Source organism: Eutrigla gurnardus, assembly GCF_963514095.1.
Source record: "Eutrigla gurnardus genome assembly, chromosome: 14".
NCBI classification, from domain to species: Eukaryota; Metazoa; Chordata; class Actinopteri; order Perciformes; family Triglidae; genus Eutrigla; species Eutrigla gurnardus.
Window position 1 is genome coordinate 13,002,273 of NC_139937.1, and position 22,209 is coordinate 13,024,481.

Here is a 22,209-nt window from a genome sequence, read left to right on the forward strand (position 1 = left end):
CCATTTGACTTTGAAGACTTTTTAAGGTTAAAAATGAACGATATAGTTGTCAATGTTTCTCTCAGGAGGATTCAAATGAGATTTTCAGCAAACCGCTTATGTACACGCTTTACTGTACAGGAATCTAGTAAATAGTCATAGTCAGGGTCATTCTGAACAGGACTCCAAAAACTCTTCAAACCTGTGAAGGAAAATGTTGAAGGTGAGTTCAGGCTTCACCGGGTTTCCTGGTTGTCTGATAGCAGGTACTTTTGTAACAGTATTTAAGATTACAGGTGCACTGTTGAGCTGTAGTGCAAACATCAACGTGAACTCAAACTGAAAATTTGAAGCGTGAATTTGGCAGCATTTCATTATTTACCATATCCCGGTAAAAAAAGGGCACTCTGACCTGCAGCCACCCCAGTCAGTTCACGCTCCTGGCCTGTCAGGCAGGCTGTTCAGGAGCATCCGGACCAGCAGGTTCAGGGACGTTTGCACAGGTTAATACAATTCTCTATTGTTTACATCTCACATCCGTTTCCATGTGTGTAATCTTGCACTGAAAGTATTTAGGCTATACCTATTTGTATTATTTACAATGTATGCTCTTAATTGTAATGTTATGCTATTTCTATTTTATCTTTTATTTATTTCAATGTATTTTTTTATTTTGTCACTCTTGGAATTTTATTGTTGCTTTTCAAAAGTTGAGTTTGCACTGAGACGGAGTATTTCATTACTGGTAACGAAACAATAAAAATCTTGACTATCCAACATCTACCATGTACGCCCCCTCCTTTGGACCAATCACAACCGTTATCGGCGCATGGTGAAGAAGACACGAGGTCTCACTCTGCTGCTTTTCCTGGGTCCATAGAGAGCCGACGTTCCTTCCCTTCCTAAACTAGCCTTGTCCCACCCTGTGGACAAGATAAAGGGGATTTTATTTATTTTACACATTCAAAGCAAAACGCAACACAAAGATACATTATAAAATGTCTTGTGGGATGATATTGTTGTTATTGTTGTTAATGCAAACAAAATAAATGTTCTCTCTTAATCTACTGCTAAAATATAATCAGCCAATAGAGACGGTTTGTGAATTTAGCTTAGGGTACCGACAGAAATCCCAACATGGTGCGTCAGGTTATTTCAGATTTGTCAGTTGTTTACAAACTAAAACTGGTAGGCTACTTGAGACACAATGATCACAACCTGTAACTCATGTAGGCTATAAGCACCTCAATCAATTCTGCTAAAAATACAAGAACAACTTGGTTTTATTACAGTATACTTTATATATTACATTATATCTTTGTGTTTCAAAATGTGTCTGTTTTTTTTTTTTTTTACAAAAAACAGACTATTCTGCATAAAAATGCAGATGCCCGACATACAGTATAAAAGGCATAAATCCCTGATAAATTTTACATTGAAGTCACTAGTATTCGAGTGCTTCGAGTTTGATTTTGCAGAATATTTCTGGAGTTTTGCCTTTTGTGTGAAGAGCATGAAGTTTACTTTACACGTGCAAACAGTTGTGAAAGACTTTGGGGCGGGATTTCGACTCGATGCCCTCCACCGAGTGACGATGTCTCACTTTAATAGACAATCTTCGCACTTTGCCCTTCCTGGTCTTTCATATAACAACAGCGATGGCGGCCGCTGCACGATTTTTTATCCAAGGTGCACGTTCCAAACTTTCCATCCCCGGTGGCACCGGGCCTCAGAGCTCTTTTGCGGCCACTCTTTTGAAATTGTCGCCGGCCTCTGACTCCCGTACAAAAACACAACGAAGACATGCGCACTTCACCTTCCAGCCCGACGCCGTGCCGACACAGTATGGTGAGTGGCTGGCTAGCCAGCTAACAGTAGCATTAACAGGACATACTTGTGCAGCGGTGCTGTTTTTTCACAGTTTAGCATCAGCTGTTGAAATGACAAGTGGCTTTCTGGATATGAAAGGGTTGTATTTGCGTTATCCACTCAGTTTTATCGTAGGTGTAAGACTTGAACCCGATTTTTTAAATGTTTGGCCTCGACTACTGTGCTTGGAGTAATGGCTGATAAATCAGTTTGTGTCTGATAAATCATATTCCCACATTCACAGAATTGCTAAATATATGCAAACAATGTTGTTTATTCAAGATGTCTCCTACATAAACTGAAAACTCAGTTGTCAGTGAACGTACATTGTTTCCACATGACAGCTGTGTTAAATTGCATATGAGAGCGTGATTGGCTACTAACTAGTTGTGATGTCACAAAAATCCCGCACTTCCGGGTGCTAAACTGAGATACAAGGGGGGCAGATGAATGTGCAAACCGCCTTCTACAGTCGCACACATTCTGCACAGTGAAACGTCCAAAACAAGTGACAATAAGCAAAATGCATTTTTTTTTCTGCATGGAGGGGGGGACTTGAAAATGAAGCTTTTGAAGTTTGTACCCAACCATGATAGCAGCAGCCCCTTGTGTGGAGTAATGTTCCTAAAGTTCATCTGACCAGGATGTTGGCACTCAAATGATGTTCTTACGGGATCCAGAAAAACCACCCTTAGTGTCATTTGTTCCCTTGCTATACCAAAGAATGTGTTCCATTGTTTGAAGGCAGCAACATGTCCTTATTGTGGTTCCTTTCTGCAATAACTGGTATGGTAACATGCAGTTGTGTAAACAGTGTCCATTTTGTCAAATGTAAAATAATTGTTGCTTGTCCTAAATCCTTTTGTAAAATGTTTCTTTTTTTCTTCTTAAAACCCTTTAGGGCCCACCGAGAAAATGAACTTGTTCCAGTCAGTCACAAGTGCATTGGACAACACTCTCGCCAGTGATCCAACAGCAGGTAGGATGCTGAACAGGAAAATTACTTTTAAAGCTGAAATTAGATTAAATCTGTGAACGGTCTAACTTATTACCTCCTTTATCATCATGCAGCATTTCAAAGAACGTACTGCCACTTTTAAACAATTTTCATAACCTTGTAAGACTTAATGTAAGACTTAATGTGAGCCATGTAAAATTTCAGACTGCAATAGGAAATCTTCACACAGGTTGGATTAGGGCTGCATGATTATGGCTAAAAATGAAAGTCATCATTATTTCTGATCCATTTTGAGATCATTATTATTTATAATGATTAGTCAATGATATTTAGGGACAACATATTTCTTTTGCAGCACTTTCATATTTAAATAAACAGAAGGCTGTTTTCTAGGTGTCTGAATCTTGGGCTTCACTTCGATTTGACAGTAGCAGAGCTACAAATAGACGGTAGAATTAGGTTACAACACAATTAATTGTCTTTGGACACATTTTGGCTTTTTGTGGGGCAAGAATATCTCTCAGATTCAGAGTGTTGTCACTGTGTGGATTCAATTCGCCACCACCTGAGGGCTATTGCACAAAAGTAGAAACCAGATATCCAGGACCAGGATAAAGGACAAAGCTGGGTTCAACATGTTTCAATGAGAGAAGTCTGGCTTAATTTGGTTGCACAAAGGCCAAACCAGGATGAGCAGCTGAGTGAAGCCAGCTGCAACTAATCCTGTGAAGTACGTGCTCGTGTCTTCCTCAAATTGACCCTGAAATCGATCACTGATTCACCGATGCAGATCCCAGATTCACCATGGCGACGACGACGCATGTGGCATACTTCTCACAAACTGAGCAAGAGCTTTTGATGGAGACGTGCGAGGAGGTCAAGTACCTCCATAAAAAAGGACTTAATGAACCAGATGATGTTACTGTAGTGTTTTAATCTGGAGCTCAAATGCTATATGAAACAATAACTTTGACAGGTACGGTGGCTGAGGGGGAACATACAGGATAAATCTCCATGGTGACTTATGTCATAACATAGGAGACATGCTTTTGTGCATCTGGATCCCAGCTTAATCCCCTATCTAGGTTTTGTCCAATAGCCCTCTGATCACTATCATCATCATCTTCTAATAATAATAAGAACAATAACAATAACAATAGTAAAAATAGTTATAATAGGGTTTATCATTATGCTAAACATCAAAGTAGTAAAAGATGTCATAAATATAACTTGCTGAAAGTGAAAATTAAGAATGAAAATTTAGGGGTGCCGTGGATGGATAAAAAGATGTATAGGGTTGCTATGTTCCTCTGTGTTGAAAATGATATTTTTTCTATTTAACGTATTTATTGCTGACTGTATCGTGTGTTATCCTGCAGTCATCTTTGGGGAAGATGTTGCCTTTGGTGGAGTGTTCCGATGCACAGTGGGTCTGAGAGACAAATATGGTAAGACGTTTCATTCTCTCCTTCCGCCTGCATTACATAAGTTTGCCACTAATAGGCAGCAGAGGACAGAACAAACTCACTGCCTCCCCCTCTCGTAGGTCATATTACTGTTCACTGTTCACCGAGAGGACCAGAAGGATCCGTTTGCACTTATTTGTCCTTTTGTCGTAAGGGTAGCCTTACAAACCTGATACAGTAAACTGATATAGTAAGACAATGCTCTGGTGCTCAAATTTAGCTGGAGACGTTGCTAAAATATTGTTAATAGTAGTAGTTTGCATTATCTTAAGTATTCCTTTAAATTTAACTCAAATGTTTATGTGATTGGAGTCCTTTTTAAAGAGAAAATCAACTCTGTATTACAAGTCCATCCAGCAGAGATTGATGCGGGTCTCCTCTCTGTGGATTCATTCTTTCCAGCAGGTCGCAGTCATGGCAGATATTGGCCTTCTTACAGATGTGTAAGGATTGGCACGTGTCAGCTTACGACTGGCATGTCTGCTTTGCAATTTCTTGCTAAAGCAGTTTGAGATAATTTAACTACTAGCCTTTTCAACAGCTGATGTTTTGACTTTGTCATTGTCGGAAAATCCCAGGAGTTACTAATAATTTTGACAATGGCTTAGTTCTATTCAAGGGTCCCAGTAAGCCGTGACAAATGAGCCTCACGCACGATACCGGGAACCTGAATCTGAAGCAGCTAAATGGAACTCGGCCATCACTCATTTGATTATTTACACCTGTGCTTTTCCCACTGTCAAAAGGCCTTCTGTGGAAAAGCCTTATGGGGATGTAGCTGCTATGACCAGTTTGCTTTGGAGTCGAAACCCACAGAGAGCTCTGTATCTGCAGTTCATTAGATTCGTAATATATGTGTCTTCCTGGTATTAGTCAGTGAGGATTTTCCCTTCAAAGGAAACTGGCAGTTCCAGTTGGATTCTGGAGTTGACGGTTAGATGATAAAAATAAATCTCTTTGGGGACAGAAATGGCAATAGTGTTAAATGTGTTCTGTATAAAATAGGCTATGGTCAGGCTCAAGAATGATGCTGAGTAGATGAAATGTTAGTGGTTGTAACCAATTTCCCCTAGATTTATTGAAAGACCTACAACATTGTGATCAAGCAGATTTTTCTATTCAGTAAATCTGAGAACAATCTGTTTTTTATTTCAATAGCAAGGAGTGTTAAACCCCACAGTAACTGGCATTGCCTTTTGTTTTCATTGACGTCAGAAGTGTTGACCTTTTGGAGAGGGATCATTATTTTCCATCTCATCCTTGTGTACTGTGACGAGCGCAAAGCTGTTTTCATCCCTCTCTCTACTGAAAGGGATGGCGCACACCTTTGCCACCCACATCCATTATACAGCACAGAGGTTAGTGCAGGGCGGACACTATATGAATGGCTTTTTACGAGGCCGATGCATTCACATCAGTGAGCCACCGCTCTCCTTAACTTCCTCTAAGGGCTGTTTGTCTGAAAACAACTGCGTGCACACATTGACCCTACGCTCTGACCGGCTCTCCCTCTCACTGATGTGTGTAACCTTTTTCACTGAAGGCAGCGTCGGTGCCAGACGGCACTACTCGGCATGAAAGTTACCCAGATCTGTTGAATATTAAAACATGCATTCTAGACTTGTCTCAACAACTTTGGCACGAGTGTCAGCATAGCGATGCATTCCTGGCTGCATGGTGTGATATTGTTACATCTCTTAGTCTGTCTTTGTCATGAATTGACTTACAACTCGTCGGTTTGACGATGCACAGACACACACACCCACACACGTGTTCCTTACAGTCACTTTCACATGAAGCTGCATGTTTGAGGTTGCCTTCAGTCTGAGTGGCAAGGCACAGCATTTCCATTACTTAATTGTTCATTCCCCTAAGGGTTTGTGGTGCTGTGGTTGCTAATTGAACTTTGTGAGTGCGGAGCAGAGCAGGGCACATAAGGGCAGTTTCACTGCTGAGAAGAAGCACGCTTCCCAGCTAAACAAAATAAGACTGGATTAGCAAATAAGATGAGAACAAAAATAACACAACCGACCCAAATTTAGAGTCCCACTCTTGCGGCTCTTTGTCAGATTATAGGGTGGAGAGTGGAATTTTTAATTTAGTTTTTTTCTCTATGGTGTGTGCATCACAGGCTTGGTTAGCTACAGATGACGGGGAGTCATCAGCTTTTCACTTCATTTATTTTCGGACCGCATAGCCTTTTAAGAGAGACTGCTCTTTGTTCAGTGGTCCCAGTCTGGAAAGTGGCTACCACACCTTAAACCTCTGTTTGAACTTTTCCCCACTCACTCAGTAGCCACAGGTCGCCTTCCACCTCTTATACTTCAGTTTCTTTGCTGCTGTCTCCAACAGGTAAGGACCGAGTCTTCAACACCCCCCTTTGTGAGCAGGGGATTGTGGGATTTGGTATTGGTGTAGCTGTTGCTGGTTCCACAGCCATTGCTGAGATCCAGTTTGCTGACTACATCTATCCTGCTTTTGACCAGGTAAGAAGGGACCAACTCACTATTAATCTGCCGATTTTCTTTTCTTACTTTATTATTTTCCCCTTGATCAATCATTTGTCCATAAAATCTCAGAAAACTGTAATTTCTGTAACATGTTCACTTAATCATCCTGTATGCAACAAAAACATTTTCACATTCAAATTTTAATATTTTGGAAAGCTGGAAGCCACAAATTTTGCTTAAAAATTGTCCAAAAATGATTTGTCTCCCACCACTGACTACCGTATGTATTTTTTCCTCAATAAGGTTGCATCTCTTCACCTTTCTATTAAGTGCAAGACAAGAACTATTGATGTCGTAGAGACAAGAAATCCTATTTTTTACACTTCGCAAAATAACATCTGAAAATCAATCTGTAATTTATAGGAATTATATGCTTGTTTTAATGTTGACGTGGTCCAGGAGGAGCCTCTCTCCTAACAGTGGATCACAATCATTGGCATGTTGTAGGTGTTTGGTTTATGTTACAGGTTAGAATGAGGGAAAGTATGCTGACGTAACTTCTCAAACCTGCCTTTTGCATCAAATTCCTTCTTCTCTGAGTCATAACTCAGGAAAATCAGGATTGACAGACGTACAGTTATTGGTGGATTCAGCACAATCTTTCCACTGATAGCTGTTTTTCTAATCTCTCTCTGAAATTCAATATTAAGGTACTCCTAAAAACATCAGATTATATCTCACAATATCACATTTAAACCTTTCTTCTGTAAAAAATAAATAAATAAATAAAAATGGCTCGAATTAATCCCATCTCGATGACTCCATGGCAACATTGTTCATCCTGTTTGCATAACCCTAAGCATGATGACAATTGTATTGGCAAAAATCAAAAGACATTAAAGTAGGAGTGGAAAAAACCCACTTTGATACACGGTTTTATGTCAGTAATAAGGATAAGAATATTCTGTGTACACATGCTGAATGACGGCATATCTGAGTGACCAAACGCCTAACTAAAAACAGCCTTTTATAGGCTAACAATGTCAATAGGAAAATACTGTGGCAGATGTCTAATCAAATGATTGAACTGGGAACTTGAGTATGAAATCACTATACTTCTTATTTCTAAAATGATGAATCATTAGAGTACATGCTTATGGATTATATCTTTGGTTGGCATCCAAGTCACTCTTACTAGACTAGTACTATAAATGTATAAATGATAACCTTTTATGCATATGTAGTTCTATTTGCATAGGAATGATGAAGACAATTCAGTATCTTCAGAAACACAAGAGCGAGAGAGAGCAAATGGAAATACATTTGATGTCTTCCGTTTGTATATCATATTCCTTGTTGCATACAGGTGTTTGCCAAATAGATCTGAAGTTGTCTATTGTTTCATATTCTACAATCTAACTCTAAAGAAGGCCTTCCCCGTGAGTCGTGACTTGTCTGAGGGAGATTAATGTGGCAGCAACAAGCTGAGCCGGACGGTGGGCAGCGCTGCTGTATTACCATGCATAGCATACATGCTGACACAAGTGTCATTCTGTGTATCCCTCCCTCCACAAGATAAATGTGAGCCCATGCTACTTCAAGGAAACTTAAAACAAAATGTTTGATAATGGTGCCAGTTTGGCTCCTGTTGAGATGCAAAGCAACAGTAGATCAAATCTGGTTTTGGGCCTCGAGTTGGATCCTTCTCTCTCCTTCTGCACTCTCACTTAAAATGCTGCAGTCCAGACTGACCTTAGAGAGAGATAAAAGCTGAATTAACAGCCCACCTGAGTTTCAGGGAGGAAAACTTGGGACACCTTGTTGGAGGAAGACCAGTAGAAGAAACTGTAGAAGTAGGTAAAAGTAACCAGACTCAGGAGGTTATTTTGCTCGTTAAAAACAAAATTAGTTTTTAAACTCTTTAAGGGAAATAGCAGAGAGACTGGCTTGGCGCATGAAGTGTCCACTGGTGTGGTCCTTTTCACAAAAGTAAAAGAAAGCACTTAATTTGCTAGGGTGCATTTTGCTAAAAAAAAAACCGTACAGTTGATTATAACGGCATACAAAAATGTTGTAGAATTATGTTTATAGCACTTTGTTGTAATTGTCCTTTTACAGACTGAAATGTTTTTTTCTGTTCCAACAACCCAGGTGTCTCATAAGGATCAGTACATTTTTGTCTTCTAATGTCATCTAATAATGTGCTGTTGGGTCAAACCTGAATTATATTGGTCTTTTTCCAGATAGTCAATGAAGCAGCCAAGTACCGCTACCGTTCTGGCAATTTGTTCGACTGTGGAAACCTCACCATCCGGGCTCCGTGGGGGTGCGTTGGCCATGGCTCACTTTACCACTCTCAAAGCCCTGAGGCCTTCTTCGCCCACTGCCCTGGCATCAAGGTCAGCCATGTGTTTTTTACTTGTGTTTGTTTCTTTTTTTATAGATATATATATATTTGTTTCTGCGTGTGCCATTTTGAAATGTCACATTGTGTCCCAAAACATATTAAAAATTATTCTGGCAATTATTCTGGCCTGGTGAAGCACAGTCCCCATTTCTAGTCATCAGTCATAGTCATGCTAATACAACCAGAAAATTCAGAATGGACAAATACATACAATCAATACAAATTATTTTGAAGGTCAGTATTCTGAACAAGTAAATTATGTTTTCGAGCTAAAACAACAACATCCTGTTGTTGTTGTTTTTTTTTCAGGCCTCCCTGCATCACTTGAATATTGTTAGTACAGAAAAAGTAACATTTATGAGCGTTGATGAAAAAATAGCAGGACTGTTTCGACTGAATTGTAAAGATTTTATACAATCGCAACTAAAGCTGACCCCTTATGAATTTGATGAATTGCTTGTTATATAAGGCCCCGGCTGTATTATTAAATGCACTTTTTTAAATTCCTCTGCAACACCATCCACAAAATAATGCAGTCAAAAAAAGCTTTACAAGGCTGTTGTTTTAGGAATGGACTCGAGTTGAGTAAACCCAAGGCCATTTAAAGCATCTTAAATAAAACCTGCACCAACCATAATATGGAAGGATAACATGTTGGAGAAATAGAAATTGTGCCACTTGAGGAGATGAAATGGTGGGAAGATGACAAGGTTTAGAGGGAAACCAAGGATTAAACTACTATGTAATCTTGCCTCACATAGAGGCTTAAATTTACTCCCAAGAAATGGTGCTCTTGCTCTGAAAACCAGCGGATCCCCGGCTCCTCCAGCCCTTCTGTCAAAGTGTCTTTGGGCAAGATACTGAACCCCAAATTGCTCCTGAAGGGGGGGGGGGGGGGGGGGGGGGCATGAGTGGCCTGAAGACTAAAGGGTACTATCTAAATGCAAGTCCAGTCCATACTTATTTAAAAAAAAAAAAAAACAAGTTAACCGTAGAACTTTTTTTGAAGCAGGTTGTGAAGCAGTTTTCTCTTTTCTCTCAAAACTCCTCCAGACTCAAATACTGGAAGTGTGACAGGGTGTTTTATTGTTATTAACTCAACCTTTAAAGAATATCTTGGCAATTTCCACTGCAACACGCAAGTAGGACAGCTCTCCCAGTTCAACTCAACTAAGTAAAAGTACTTAAAAACAAACTAGAGGAACTGTTCCCCATGTAGCATGATAACAAGCTACGGGTACTCGAATAACTAACAATTATGTATAGAAACAGATTGCTTGTGAACAACTTTGTTGGGAACCATTGTAGTGGCAACTGGAGAAAATATCTGTCCAGTCATATAACTGGACAGGAATAACTAAACTATATTGCCAAAAGTATTCTCTCACCTTCACTCGCGTATGAATTTAACTGACATCCCATTCATAATCCATAGGGTTTAATATGACGTCGGTCCACCCTTTGCAGCTATAACGGCTTCAACTCTTCTGGGAAAGCTTTCCACAAGGTTTAGGACTTTATGACCATTCTTCCAGAAGCGTATTTGTGAGGTCACACACTGATGCTGGACAGGAAGGCCTGGCTCTCAGTCGCCACTCTAATTCATCCCAAAGGTATTCTATCGGGTTGAGGTCAGGACTCTGTGCAGGCCAGTCAAGTTCATCCACACGAAACTCTCTCATCCATGTCTTTATGGACCTTGCTTTGTGCACTGGTGCACAGTCATGTTGGAACAGGAAGGGGCCGTCCCCAAACTGTTCCACAAAGTTAGGAGCGTGAAATTGTCCAACATCTCTTGGTATGCTGAAGCATTCAGAGTTCCTTTCACTGGAACTAAGGGGCCAAACCCAGCTCCTGAAAAACAACCCACACCATAATCCCCCCTCCACCAAACTTTACACTTGGCACAATGCAGTCAGACAAGTACCGTTCTCCTGGCAACCGCCAAACCCATACCTGTCCATCAGATTGACAGATGGAGAAGCGTGATTCGTCACTCCAGAGAACGCATCTCCACTGCTCTGAAGTCCAGTGGCGGCATGCTTTACACCACTGCATCCACCGCTTTGCGTTGCACTTGCTGATATATGTAAGTTTGGAGGTCTGTAGCGATTAACTCTGCAGAAAGTTGTTGACCTCTGTGCACTATGTCCCTCAGCATCCGCTGACCCTCACTCTGTCACTTTACGTGGCCTACCACTTCTTGGCTGAGTTGCTGTCGTTCCTAATCATTTCCACTTTGTTATAATACATTTGACTGTGGGATATTTAGGAGCGAGGAAGGTGGCATCCTATCACAGTACCATGCTGGAATTCACTGAGCTTCTGAGAGCGACCCATTCTTTCACAAATGTTTGTAGAAACAGTCTGCATGCCTAGGTGCTTGCTTTTATACAACTGTGGCCATGGAAGTGATTGGAACACCTGATGTCAATTATTTGGATGAGTGAGTGGATACTTTTGGCAAGATAGTGTATATTGGTATATAAAATGTATACTCAATGCTAGACACACACAAACTCAAAGGAGCAGGCTCTCTGAAGCTTGTAGGTGTGTGAACAAGGCCTGAGGAGAACAATTCTCTCACCCACAGAAATCCTATGTGCTCAAAGCAAACAAGTTAAAATGTCGAGATATAATGCCTACCTGTGTTTTTATACTGAGCATTCATCAGCATAATCATCAGCATCAAAGCATCCCAAACACCACAGACCGGGAATGGCTGTATGGTTTACAGTTACAGTTCATCCACTGTGAATAAGCATCACAGCAGCAGCATAAACATGTTGTCTCGCAGCAAAGGTCAGACTGATAAATGTTAATATTTGTGCAAATGATCTGAGTCAGTCCCACCAAATGGTCTGAAAGGCTTGATTCAACTTTTTGGCCCAGTGTTGTGACGACACCCCAATTCTGACCTAATTACCATTAAGACATTTAATATCCGACACAGTTAAAATGTCAGAGAGACAACAGTTGATAAGACATGTTGATGATCCTTTTTGGGTCAGGCCTGGTCCTCTCTCTTCATTAAGCAGATCGGTATCAAATTCCTCACAAACAGTTAAGGTGAACCGGGTCCAGTTCAAGGCATGCTGGCCTCCTCCGAAGGTGTGGAGCCAATTTCTGTAATAAAAAAAAAAGAATCGTGAACTTTTATACCTTTCATTTATACCTTTTGTGAACATGCTTCGACTTTGTCACCTTGTAATCTTGAAGGGCACGACCCTCAAAGAGGCTCTACAACTGTTTTTCTGTTCCAAAGACCCTGAAATAGATGTCACTGACGTTGAAGAAACACCTGTCAAGACCTAATTTATGTGCTGCATGTATGCATTTTCCATCACAGAAGCCATTCCACATTCCACACCATGAAATGGGTATTTTTCAGATATTAACAGGAGTGAAAATGTAATTATCGTAACATTACTGCGTCTGATGAAGTGTGTCATGTGTTTCCCAGGTTGTAATACCTCGTAGTCCAGTGCAGGCCAAGGGGCTGCTCCTCTCCTGCATCGCTGACCAGAATCCCTGCATATTCTTTGAGCCCAAGATCCTGTACAGGGCAGCAGGTATGTGTGACTGTATGCGAATATAAAAAGTCGACACTGAGCAGCACTTGTTTTTTGTTCATGTGACCCCTGGCCTGATGTTCAGTGTTGTGCATCAGCGGTCACCGATCTGTTTCCCTGGGAGTCTTATCGAAAACAAATATTCTCCCTTTTTAGTGGTGTGAGGCAAGATAAACAAACAATATGCCTGACTGCGAACGATGCAAGTTAAATCAGCAGGATTACAAGTGTGAAGCAGACCGTCTAAATGGGCTGTGAAGTGTTGACGGTGTCCAGCTGAATCCTCACTCCTTGGAGGGAACATCAGTGTTTAGGCCAGCATGGCTTTGGGGAGGCTGCCATGCACATAGGTGTCCAGCAAAATTGTAATAAACTCTTTACAGTTGTTGGCAGCCAATACAGTACTGCTTTGGCTACGTGATATCTATTTGATATACATGATAATGAGGGTATAGGAGGCTGGGAAGATGCCTGAGCTCATTATAGTTATAAAATGCGGAACAATAAAAGGTTGGTACTACCAGCCTCAAAGCAAAACCTTGATTTTCACAAGTTTTGTTAATTTCCCACTCTGATAAGAGCCAGATGAGATTGGGAAATATGACAGCCAACTGCTGACATTGTTTCAATTATGGCGCTAAGTTAGTGATCATTGTCCAAAACATTTTCTCATGTTACGGTGCCGGCAGATATTAAAACCACACCTCGTTACAAAGGGAGTGACCCCCCCAATCATCACATCTCCCTCATTGTTTCTTGAGTCTTTGAAATGAAAGAGCAACAAGATGTACGTGTTTACAGACCCACTCCCGCTAACATGCCAGCAACCTGATGCACCCAAGTGCTATTCACAATAGCTGCTCAAGCTTCTTTCTATTGTTTTGGTACTGTGCTGTTTGCAGCCAATGGCATTTTGTTGTTAGGGTTGTACATCATTCAATATAGCATTTTATTGGAGAAAGCTAACACCAAAGTGGAACAGGCCTATTGCTTGGCCTTCAGTATTGTTGTTGCAGCTTTCTTGAGAACTGCTGATCCAAACAACTCGACACTGCCAAGTATAAAGTTGATTGGTTGAATGATTGTCGAGAAATTAATTAATGAATATGGCCTGTAGATCTCCAGTCTTTCTTTCTTTAGCGAGCTGTGCCCACAGTGGTGTGACAGTAAAGAGGGGTTCCCTTGCAGTATACTACACAGTGTGTAAATAACACTGCTATTATACTAAGTATGTAAAAGTTGTACGTACAGGTAGATCCATCAACCTCTGTATTTTAGGAAGTGCACTCTTTATTTGGGCTGCTGTGAAGCGCATGAGGAGCAACTTGGGGTTCAGTGTCTTTGCTCAAGGACACGTGGACAGTAGGAGCCAGGGACCCATGCATGCATGCATACAGACAGTATTTCCAATTTAGTTAGATGGTTTTGTACCATGACTCCTGTTTCCTAACGGGCTGCAATCGATTCCTCTTTTCCAGAGCAGTTTATACTCCCACAGAGAAGGTTGATAAAAACTGTATGGTGCAACAGAGATCAGATGTGATAGCTTCCACTTTTTAACTGTCTAGCTCCCCAGTCTTTTTCAAAGCACTGTTAAAATAACTTGCTGTTGGATTTCAAAATCATATGGAAATTTACAAATTTACTTTGCATCCCTGAGCAAATCTACTTATTGCAGCGATTTTGCTGCAAAATGTCAGCAATTTAAGAGCCTGTTTGAAAAGGCCACCAAAAACTATGATGAATAGTAATAATCTTAGTTAATAATCTTAATAGATGATTTCTTCTGTTATGAAAAAAGTGTAGCCATAGATTCTATAAGAAAACTGATGCTGAAGCTTTAATACCTCCCGGCTGTGGTCGACTAATCTATCACATCCATGTTGGGTTCAGCGACTATGAAAGAATTTACTGACATTTGATTTGTCCAGTTATGATAATATGCGGTAGAAAATGTATTGCACTCTGTCAGAGCAGGGTTTGATAATATAATACAGGAGATATGTCTCAGATTGATGTGGATATAAATTTGGTTATTCGCCCTTTGGGAAGTGTTGAGAGATAGTTCATCAGTAATATGCTCTGTATAAGAGAGGTCTTGCTTGTCATGTTATTTCTTGCAGCATGACATGAACATATCACTATGTGTGTATGGTTCACATGTGGTCCCTTTCTTTTATTTGTTAGGATTCTTTGTTTTGACACAGGGGGCTTAGTACTGGTAGTGTATTATTTGGATTTCCTAAAGGGGCAGAACGAACCAGCCTCTCATGCCAGCTCCACATGCCTCTAATGATCTCTTCCTGGATTATGAAGTCATGTTTTTAATCCCAGCAGCCTCTCTTTTCTTGTGCAGAAGTGGATAAAAAAAAAACATGCATTTGTCTCATACTGTTTTGTGGGGTCTGAGATTCCACTTATTAAAACCATAACCTAGTTTTCATAATTAAATTTGAACATTCTGCAAAATGCTATTATTCCACTCTAAGGTCCTATTTTCTGTCTCGTCTGGAAGCCTAAATCGGGAATTACGTATGATTCACTGAAGCCCTTTATGTTGTTTTAATATGGTCGTCGGGATGGGCAATTTTTCTTTCCCTTACGGCTTCTCAAAGGCTTGAAAGGATCATGGAAGTCATTCAAGGTTTCCAGAAAGGTCTCAAACCCAGCGTCTCCCTAGCGTATAATTCCTCTGCCTAATTGTAAATTTGACTTCCTACGTTGCCATATAGGAATGCTTTCAGCAGTTCGGCTCAAGGTCCAGTCACACTTTAAGATCCCATGCTGTTTTTGTTGCCAAAGCCGTAATGGTGAATGATGATTCTACGATGGTTTAAAACACTACATTTCGTGATAATATGTTGTCTGGGCAGTATGAATAGTGCTAATAAGCTGCATGTTTAAACTTAATGACAGTTTGAGTTTATGATAACTTTTTGCATTGTAATGATTTCCATGCTTCAGTTTTCCAAGACATTAACTATTATTCAAACCATATACTTACATGCACTTTGTCTTGGACTTTGTTTCAAAGAGAGGCTGGCTGTAAGCCCCCCCTTTTGGACAGCTGCCCCGTTAATGTGGCCCATTTCTGATTGATATCCCATCCCACCAATGTGTTGTTGTCGTCAGGATTAATCAGGGTTATGGGCTTGTAGCTGGCAAAAACTATCATTAGGTCATGCGTCAGATTGTGCTGATAAAAGCACACTCTGTCTCTGGTTCTGGATAAAGCAAGAAAAAACATTTGTAATGGGCCAGAAAAAATGTTCTAGAGTAGGAATTGTGTTCTTTGACGGTCTGTCATTCACCAGTTTGTCATATGATCTGAATATTTTGCATATAAACCACAGGGTGCATAGTGTTCAGAATCAACCTCCGTTTATTTTGCCTGTGAGCTTGCATGTAATGTGTTTGCACGTAAGCGCTGATGGAATACTAATCTGTCATTGAATGCATGTGTGTTTCCTCAGTGGAGCAGGTTCCCGTGGAGCCCTACACCATCCCACTCTCGCAGGCCGAGATCCTACAGGAAGGAAGTGATGTCACCCTGGTTGCCTGGGGGACACAGGTAGGCGTTCCTGTGCATCGCTTACTGTTTTCGGTTGTCATCTATCTTTGGATCATTTTCCATGGCCACAGGAAAAAAAGGGGTCCAATCTCATCTCTGCTAAATGCCGTTTAAAGCCACAGAGGCGAGGGGTGGATTAACTTTAAGTCTATCACAAGCCCCTTCTGTCTCAGCGGGGTCTCTCAGCTGGCAGTCTGTGGCTGTATCTGCCAGACATCTCCACATCATCAAGGCTGTTCTTAGCGCTCCGTCTGTTAACACCACATGTCCACCGTGTACTTTCCATTGTTGCCTTTCTTTTCATCTGAGAGATTTTATTTTCTGCAACTCTGTATCAAGCTGCCTGTAACTCACCAGGAGTCATCACTGACTTTGATTCAACCCGGCCACTTTAACTGGATTATCCAGGCCATAATGTACCTGGAACATAGGAGGGGGGTCGGAGGGCATTGATGGAAACGTTCTCCATCAAAGCCAGTATTATTGTTGAAGGGTGGACAAAGATGAACAGGGATCCAGTGAAGTAGTGGAAAGCATGGTTCTCCTTTTTTGAAATACCACTCTCCTTCCTTCCACCTCATTACTCCCCTCGTCTGTCAGGCCTGTGCAGATGAGAATAAAGTAAACAACTTTCACAGAGTGAAAGGATGAGTGCCCAGTTCCCAGTGTCTGATCGCCCAAACAGAGGATATTCCCCCCTCAGTTTTAACAGTCCTATTAATGATTTCTCCCTCAGAAACATCATCTTTATTGGCTGGAAATAAGGTAGTGGCAGCATCGTTCCATAACAAATCCTCGCAGTTTTATTGTTAATCAAGCCAGTTTGAAAGATAGCGGCCCTGCCCTCAAGCTGTGCTGTTGTTGAGGCTGAGTGTTGACACTCTACTCTTTCAGATTTATCTCGGCTATTCTTATTTAAAAGCAGCCAATAACGCCTGCCAGTAACGATGGACTCTGTGAACTTAAGTACTTTTATGACACAAATGATGAATCAATGGGAATGACTTGCTTGCCATGTTTGTAGTTTCACATGCTCACTTTATTAGGCACTGATCTGCGAGAAGCTGTCTGTTGCTCAGCAGCAAGTGCAATAAAAGCCAATTTATTATTTTTATTATTATTACTACTACTTGAGATGATGATTAGATCATCAATGTGTACCAGCAGTGTTTAAAAAGTAGCTAATGTGAATGATAATTATAAATATATGTATGAATGAAAAAATATATGAATGCACTGTTCAAATTGGTATTTTGCAAAGTTATTAAGTTGCCATGGTTTACATAGAAATGTTGCAGCATTTCTGCATGTCATAAATAATGCAGATGCTGCTTCTAATACATTTTGCAGTTCTGCAGGAACTGGAGGTAATCAGTCACCTTCCATCTAGTGCCTATTAGAATTGAACTGCATATAATGCGCCCCAAATTTAGGACAGAGTTTATGAAGTAGCAGACGTGAAATCCCTTTCCATGCTATAAACTGCTTTAGCTCATTATATTTTAAGCTATTCTTCCTTTTTTTCTCTCCATTTAGATCCATGTGATGAGAGAGGTGGCCAATATGGCTCAAGAGAAACTGGGAGTGTCCTGCGAGCTCATAGATCTACAGACCATCCTGCCCTGGGATACTGAAACCATTTGTAAGGTAAAAGAAACACAGATACAATCACAAACACAGCAGCCTGAACACAATTGCATCTACAAATTGTGAGCCGTACAGGAAAATCTTCACTCATTTTTTTGCTGAGAAACAGACTCGATACCATTTCTTTCTGTTGCCTGTAAACAAATATTTTAAATTTAGCTTTGCTTGCTTATCAGTAGGTAATCCATCCTTCTAAATTTTGAAATGGGGGAAGGAGCACAACGCAAGGCAGTTTGGGAAATAATGGCGTCTTTTCTGGTCACCACTTTTGAGTGTCAGTAGACTAAACCAGCTGGAATGAGTCTGATGTTTTGAAAAGCTCTTTGGCTATGAAAACCAGATTGTGTGTTAAGGCATATCCCGAGGCGGTTCACAGGCTTGTATACACCCTTTCCACCCTCACAATGCTGCTTCTTCAATGGCACTTGAATATATCACCTGCTGGGTTCATGTGTCAACACGGCTGCTTTTTGCAGCTGAATCACCAGGTACAATTTAATTAACCGTGTTTATTGTCTAGTTTCCTTGCTCCTCTGGTGAAACATACAACTTTGTCAGTGAGCACCATGCTGCTCATGCTGCCAAGCAAACCTTATAACCAACAGTTAAAGCACAGGATGAAATTGCGGTAGGAGAGTAGTAATTTAAGAGGGAGTCAATTGGAACGGATGGCAGAGACTGTAGCATTGTGCTGCCGCTGAAGGACTCAAACTCAAAGTGAACAGTAGTCAGTTGCAGATTGTTTGCTCAAAGAGGGGACTTCTCAAGTGAATGTGGTGATTTTTTTGTTGCCGTAGTTCCCCATTAAAACCACTGCCATGAAATCGAATTGAGTGTTTATGTGCTGCTTAGTGGGCATAATGCCAAGCCTGCCACCTCTGGCTTGTCAACAACATCTCTCCATGTCATTTCCTCCAACCAAATGCCCTCTCAAATGTCTGTCCATGTCAAAGCCATAAACCAATTTCTCCACAACCCTGCTACATACGCACTCACATCCCGATTCCTCTTTCATATTTGGCCATTAAGTCACTGTTGCATTACCCCGATACACTGGTATCCCTACAATGTTTTTTTCTTCTTGCAGTCAGATCCTTTTCCCTGGCTGAGAACAGAAAGATGCTTTTTATCAAATCTCAGTGAAGGCACACTTAATTTCAGGCTAAATCATGATTCTTATCACAGAAGCTAATGCATAGAAATATACATTAAGGGCTTTTATTTTATCTTTTAATTAATCACAAGCGTATCGACATACAAATATCCAGACGTGCAATGAAAACCAGTGTGAATGCTATGGTGCTGTCAAGCTTACATAAGACTTGTTAATATAAATAGGAGGTGGAATCAGCGTTGGTCTGATGCACAAAGCATCAATACAAGATCTCTTTTGTAATTACCATGTGACAGAATAATTTAATCAGAAACACAGTTAATTGCCTTAATTTGACTGTCACCTTGGGCTCTGGGAAATTGCAATTTTCTGACATATTACAGACCAATCAATTAATCGATTAATGGGGGAAATAATTGGCAGATAATGCGTGCAACCTGCTTTATTCATACAGTATAATTGTGAAGCTCTATACTTACATGATAAATTATTGAGAATTATTAGATTCTATCATTGAAAAAAATATTTTGAGATCATTATTATTGTATTAGCCCCTGTCTCAATCGTATACAATACATATAGCAGCCAATGCATGTGGATCTGTCATTGCCTGCATCGGCAGAAGTGTTCACCAGTTTGCCTGCGCGTATAGTCCTGAAGTATAATGCATAAAAGGAGAAAGGCAGCCCTTCGTGTCCTCAATAACCCTGCACAGTGGTGCCCTAACTACTGGGTGCTGAAGCTGCTCTGGGCTGGCGTGACATCTGGTTGGTTCTGCGGCTGCAGCTCTAGTTATTAAGAGTTTGCTACAGTAACCCACCCATGTCGAGCTAGTTTAAGGGGAATATCCGTGGACATTTACATTTAGGGCATTTAGCAGATGCTTTTGTCCAAAGCGACTTAAAATAAGTACATTTGTCGAAAGAAAGAAACCACAACATATCATTGCCTTAAAATAAGAGCTAAAAAATAGAAACAAGTGTTAGGTCCTCATCTGAGTGGTAAGAACATAGAAGTGGGAAGTCTGAAGTCTGAACAGGTGTGTACAGCGCCATGGATGGATAGATGGATTGTTGAAAGTGAGATTATATTTTCATCGCTGCATCACCTGTAGTCCTGGGTCACGGTGCGGTGTACAAACCTCAACAGTTTACATGCCTTTTTGGCAGAGTAAATGAAGACTTTGTGGAGCCTTTTGTCAAGGTTGTAAGCTTCTGATGATTTGACTTTTAGCACTGTTCTTAGCTGTAGAGAGGAAGTAGCCAAGACATGGTGTCAACTTCCTAATTCAAAAGATTGGACACCTGGTGTCGAGCTTTTTCCGAGAAAGCACACATCTCTGTAAAGCTGGCCCCTTTGTACCGCTTATTAACTGGCAGTCGGATGCGGTGAGTGTGCAGACAGTGAGATAGGCCACAGACTCGCATCCGGCTGCTGACAGCCAATTAAAATTCCATGTGAGTCACATTTACCTTGCGCATCTTTCAGTCAAGGCTGTGTGCACGTGTATGTGTTGGGTGGCGGGCTGGTTTTATATGGAGCCAGTGTGTTGTTTTTGAGCATAGTTTATGTATAATATGAAAGAAGAATGATGTGTCTTTCAGCAGGAGAGATCATTAAGGCAACACTCTGTTTCCTGAGGGATTCATTTGGCAGCCACTAGCTATACTTGGGTCTAAATATATTCAACCCTCTCGTTGACAAAGGGAATCATGGGCAGAACTTGCTGTAAAGGAAGCGAAAAAGTGAGCGTATTTTATTTTGACCCGCTGTCTAGAGCCGAGCGGTCCAGTAAATGTAATAGTGGTACTTTATGGGATGAACAAAATGGCCGGTTTACCTCTGCCAGACCAATGGCTCAGATGATATGCTGTGGAAAGTCTCCCTGCCGTGCCTGGACAAAGTGCATGTGGAGATTGACAGTTCTGTAAAGATGCTCATAGATGCACATGGCTGCATAAGAGCTTTTTGATTCCTCACTGAGTGGTCTGCTTCACTCCCTGTTGTTTTATGTATTTTATTGTTGTTTAGTTAGCCAACATTTCCGCGCGTTCTTGCATGTATCCAAGTTCGTTTGGCTTGGCGTTGAGTTGGCCAGTCAGCAGTATAAAAACATATCGGCTCTCATTATCGTATTAGTCCATCGTTGCTGATTCAGCCTCATTCTCAGCTTTTCCAGATTCAGCCAGTGAAGTATTACAATAGCTTGCCAGGGCTGGTCCGTAATACAGACATCAATTCTTTAACCATTACTGGAGACGGCTTCGCTGGGCAGCAGCTCGTGGACCTCGACAACAAAGCTCCGTATTTTTCCCTCCGCTCTTACATTATATTCTTGACCGTGTGACTGCTCTGTCCACCATAAATCATATCTGCACTTCTAAACAGGCCTGTCCAAGACAAACTCGCTAGCATCAATTGGCGGATGTAGCCAAGATTAAGTTGCAATACTTGGCAAAGCCCCAAGGAAGTCCTCAAGTCTCACTGTCTCTCCTTTCTCCAACAACATGCAGAGACTTATTTCCAGGAGCACTGCTTATTTTGTCTTTTTTTTTTTTTAATAAATACATATATAAACATAAATAATGTGTTCTTAAGGGTGGCTAGATTTAAAAAAAACAGTAATCAATTGGTCAAAGTCCCCCCCCCCCCCCCCCCCCCCATCTTCAAATAAAACTTTTATTTGATGGCCCTAATCTGTCTTGATCAATGATTTACACTACTGAAAACAATCTAAAAACACTGCATTTGTGCATTATTGTACACCATCCTTACCATATAGAGTTGAATGTGTGCGTGCTTCCATTTTTTATGACTGACACTATTAGATTGGTCAATTTTATGTCCCTAATACTTGCACAAGATGCAGTGGGCCAAGAGGCTGTTACTGTAAGGAGTGGCATTATCTTCAGAGAAAAAGCTGTTTTATAGCTGCTGTTGTGTTGATATCTCTTAGTTACTCGCTCTGAATGTCATTTTTCTCTTTTACTATCTCTGCTTTTCTCACTCTCAGTATTATTGGACTCATCCCACAGATGTTTGTTCATTTCATCCGCAGGGACCAAGTTAGTCGGAGCATGTCCTCTTAGCGAGTCTGTGCTAGCCTGTGAGTTTGCAAGTCCCATCTGTACCCATAAAAGACCGTAAGTCATAATCCATCCAAAATCTGTCATGAG

The 22,209-nt window shown here is 40.9% G+C and overlaps 1 protein-coding gene across 1 annotated transcript in view; it reads left to right on the plus strand.

Moving 5' to 3' along the window:
- The first annotated feature begins 1,618 nt into the window (after positions 1-1,618).
- bckdhb (branched chain keto acid dehydrogenase E1 subunit beta) overlaps positions 1,619-22,209 on the plus strand; it is a 43,631-nt gene continuing 23,040 nt past the window's right edge. The window contains exons 1-8 of the mRNA XM_084026677.1: positions 1,619-1,827; positions 2,750-2,827; positions 4,186-4,254; positions 6,625-6,758; positions 8,966-9,121; positions 12,593-12,701; positions 16,175-16,272; positions 17,809-17,919. Of these exons, the coding sequence (XP_083882803.1) occupies positions 1,638-1,827; positions 2,750-2,827; positions 4,186-4,254; positions 6,625-6,758; positions 8,966-9,121; positions 12,593-12,701; positions 16,175-16,272; positions 17,809-17,919 (945 nt within the window). The 5' untranslated portion in view covers positions 1,619-1,637. The remainder of the gene's footprint in view (positions 1,828-2,749; positions 2,828-4,185; positions 4,255-6,624; positions 6,759-8,965; positions 9,122-12,592; positions 12,702-16,174; positions 16,273-17,808; positions 17,920-22,209) is intronic.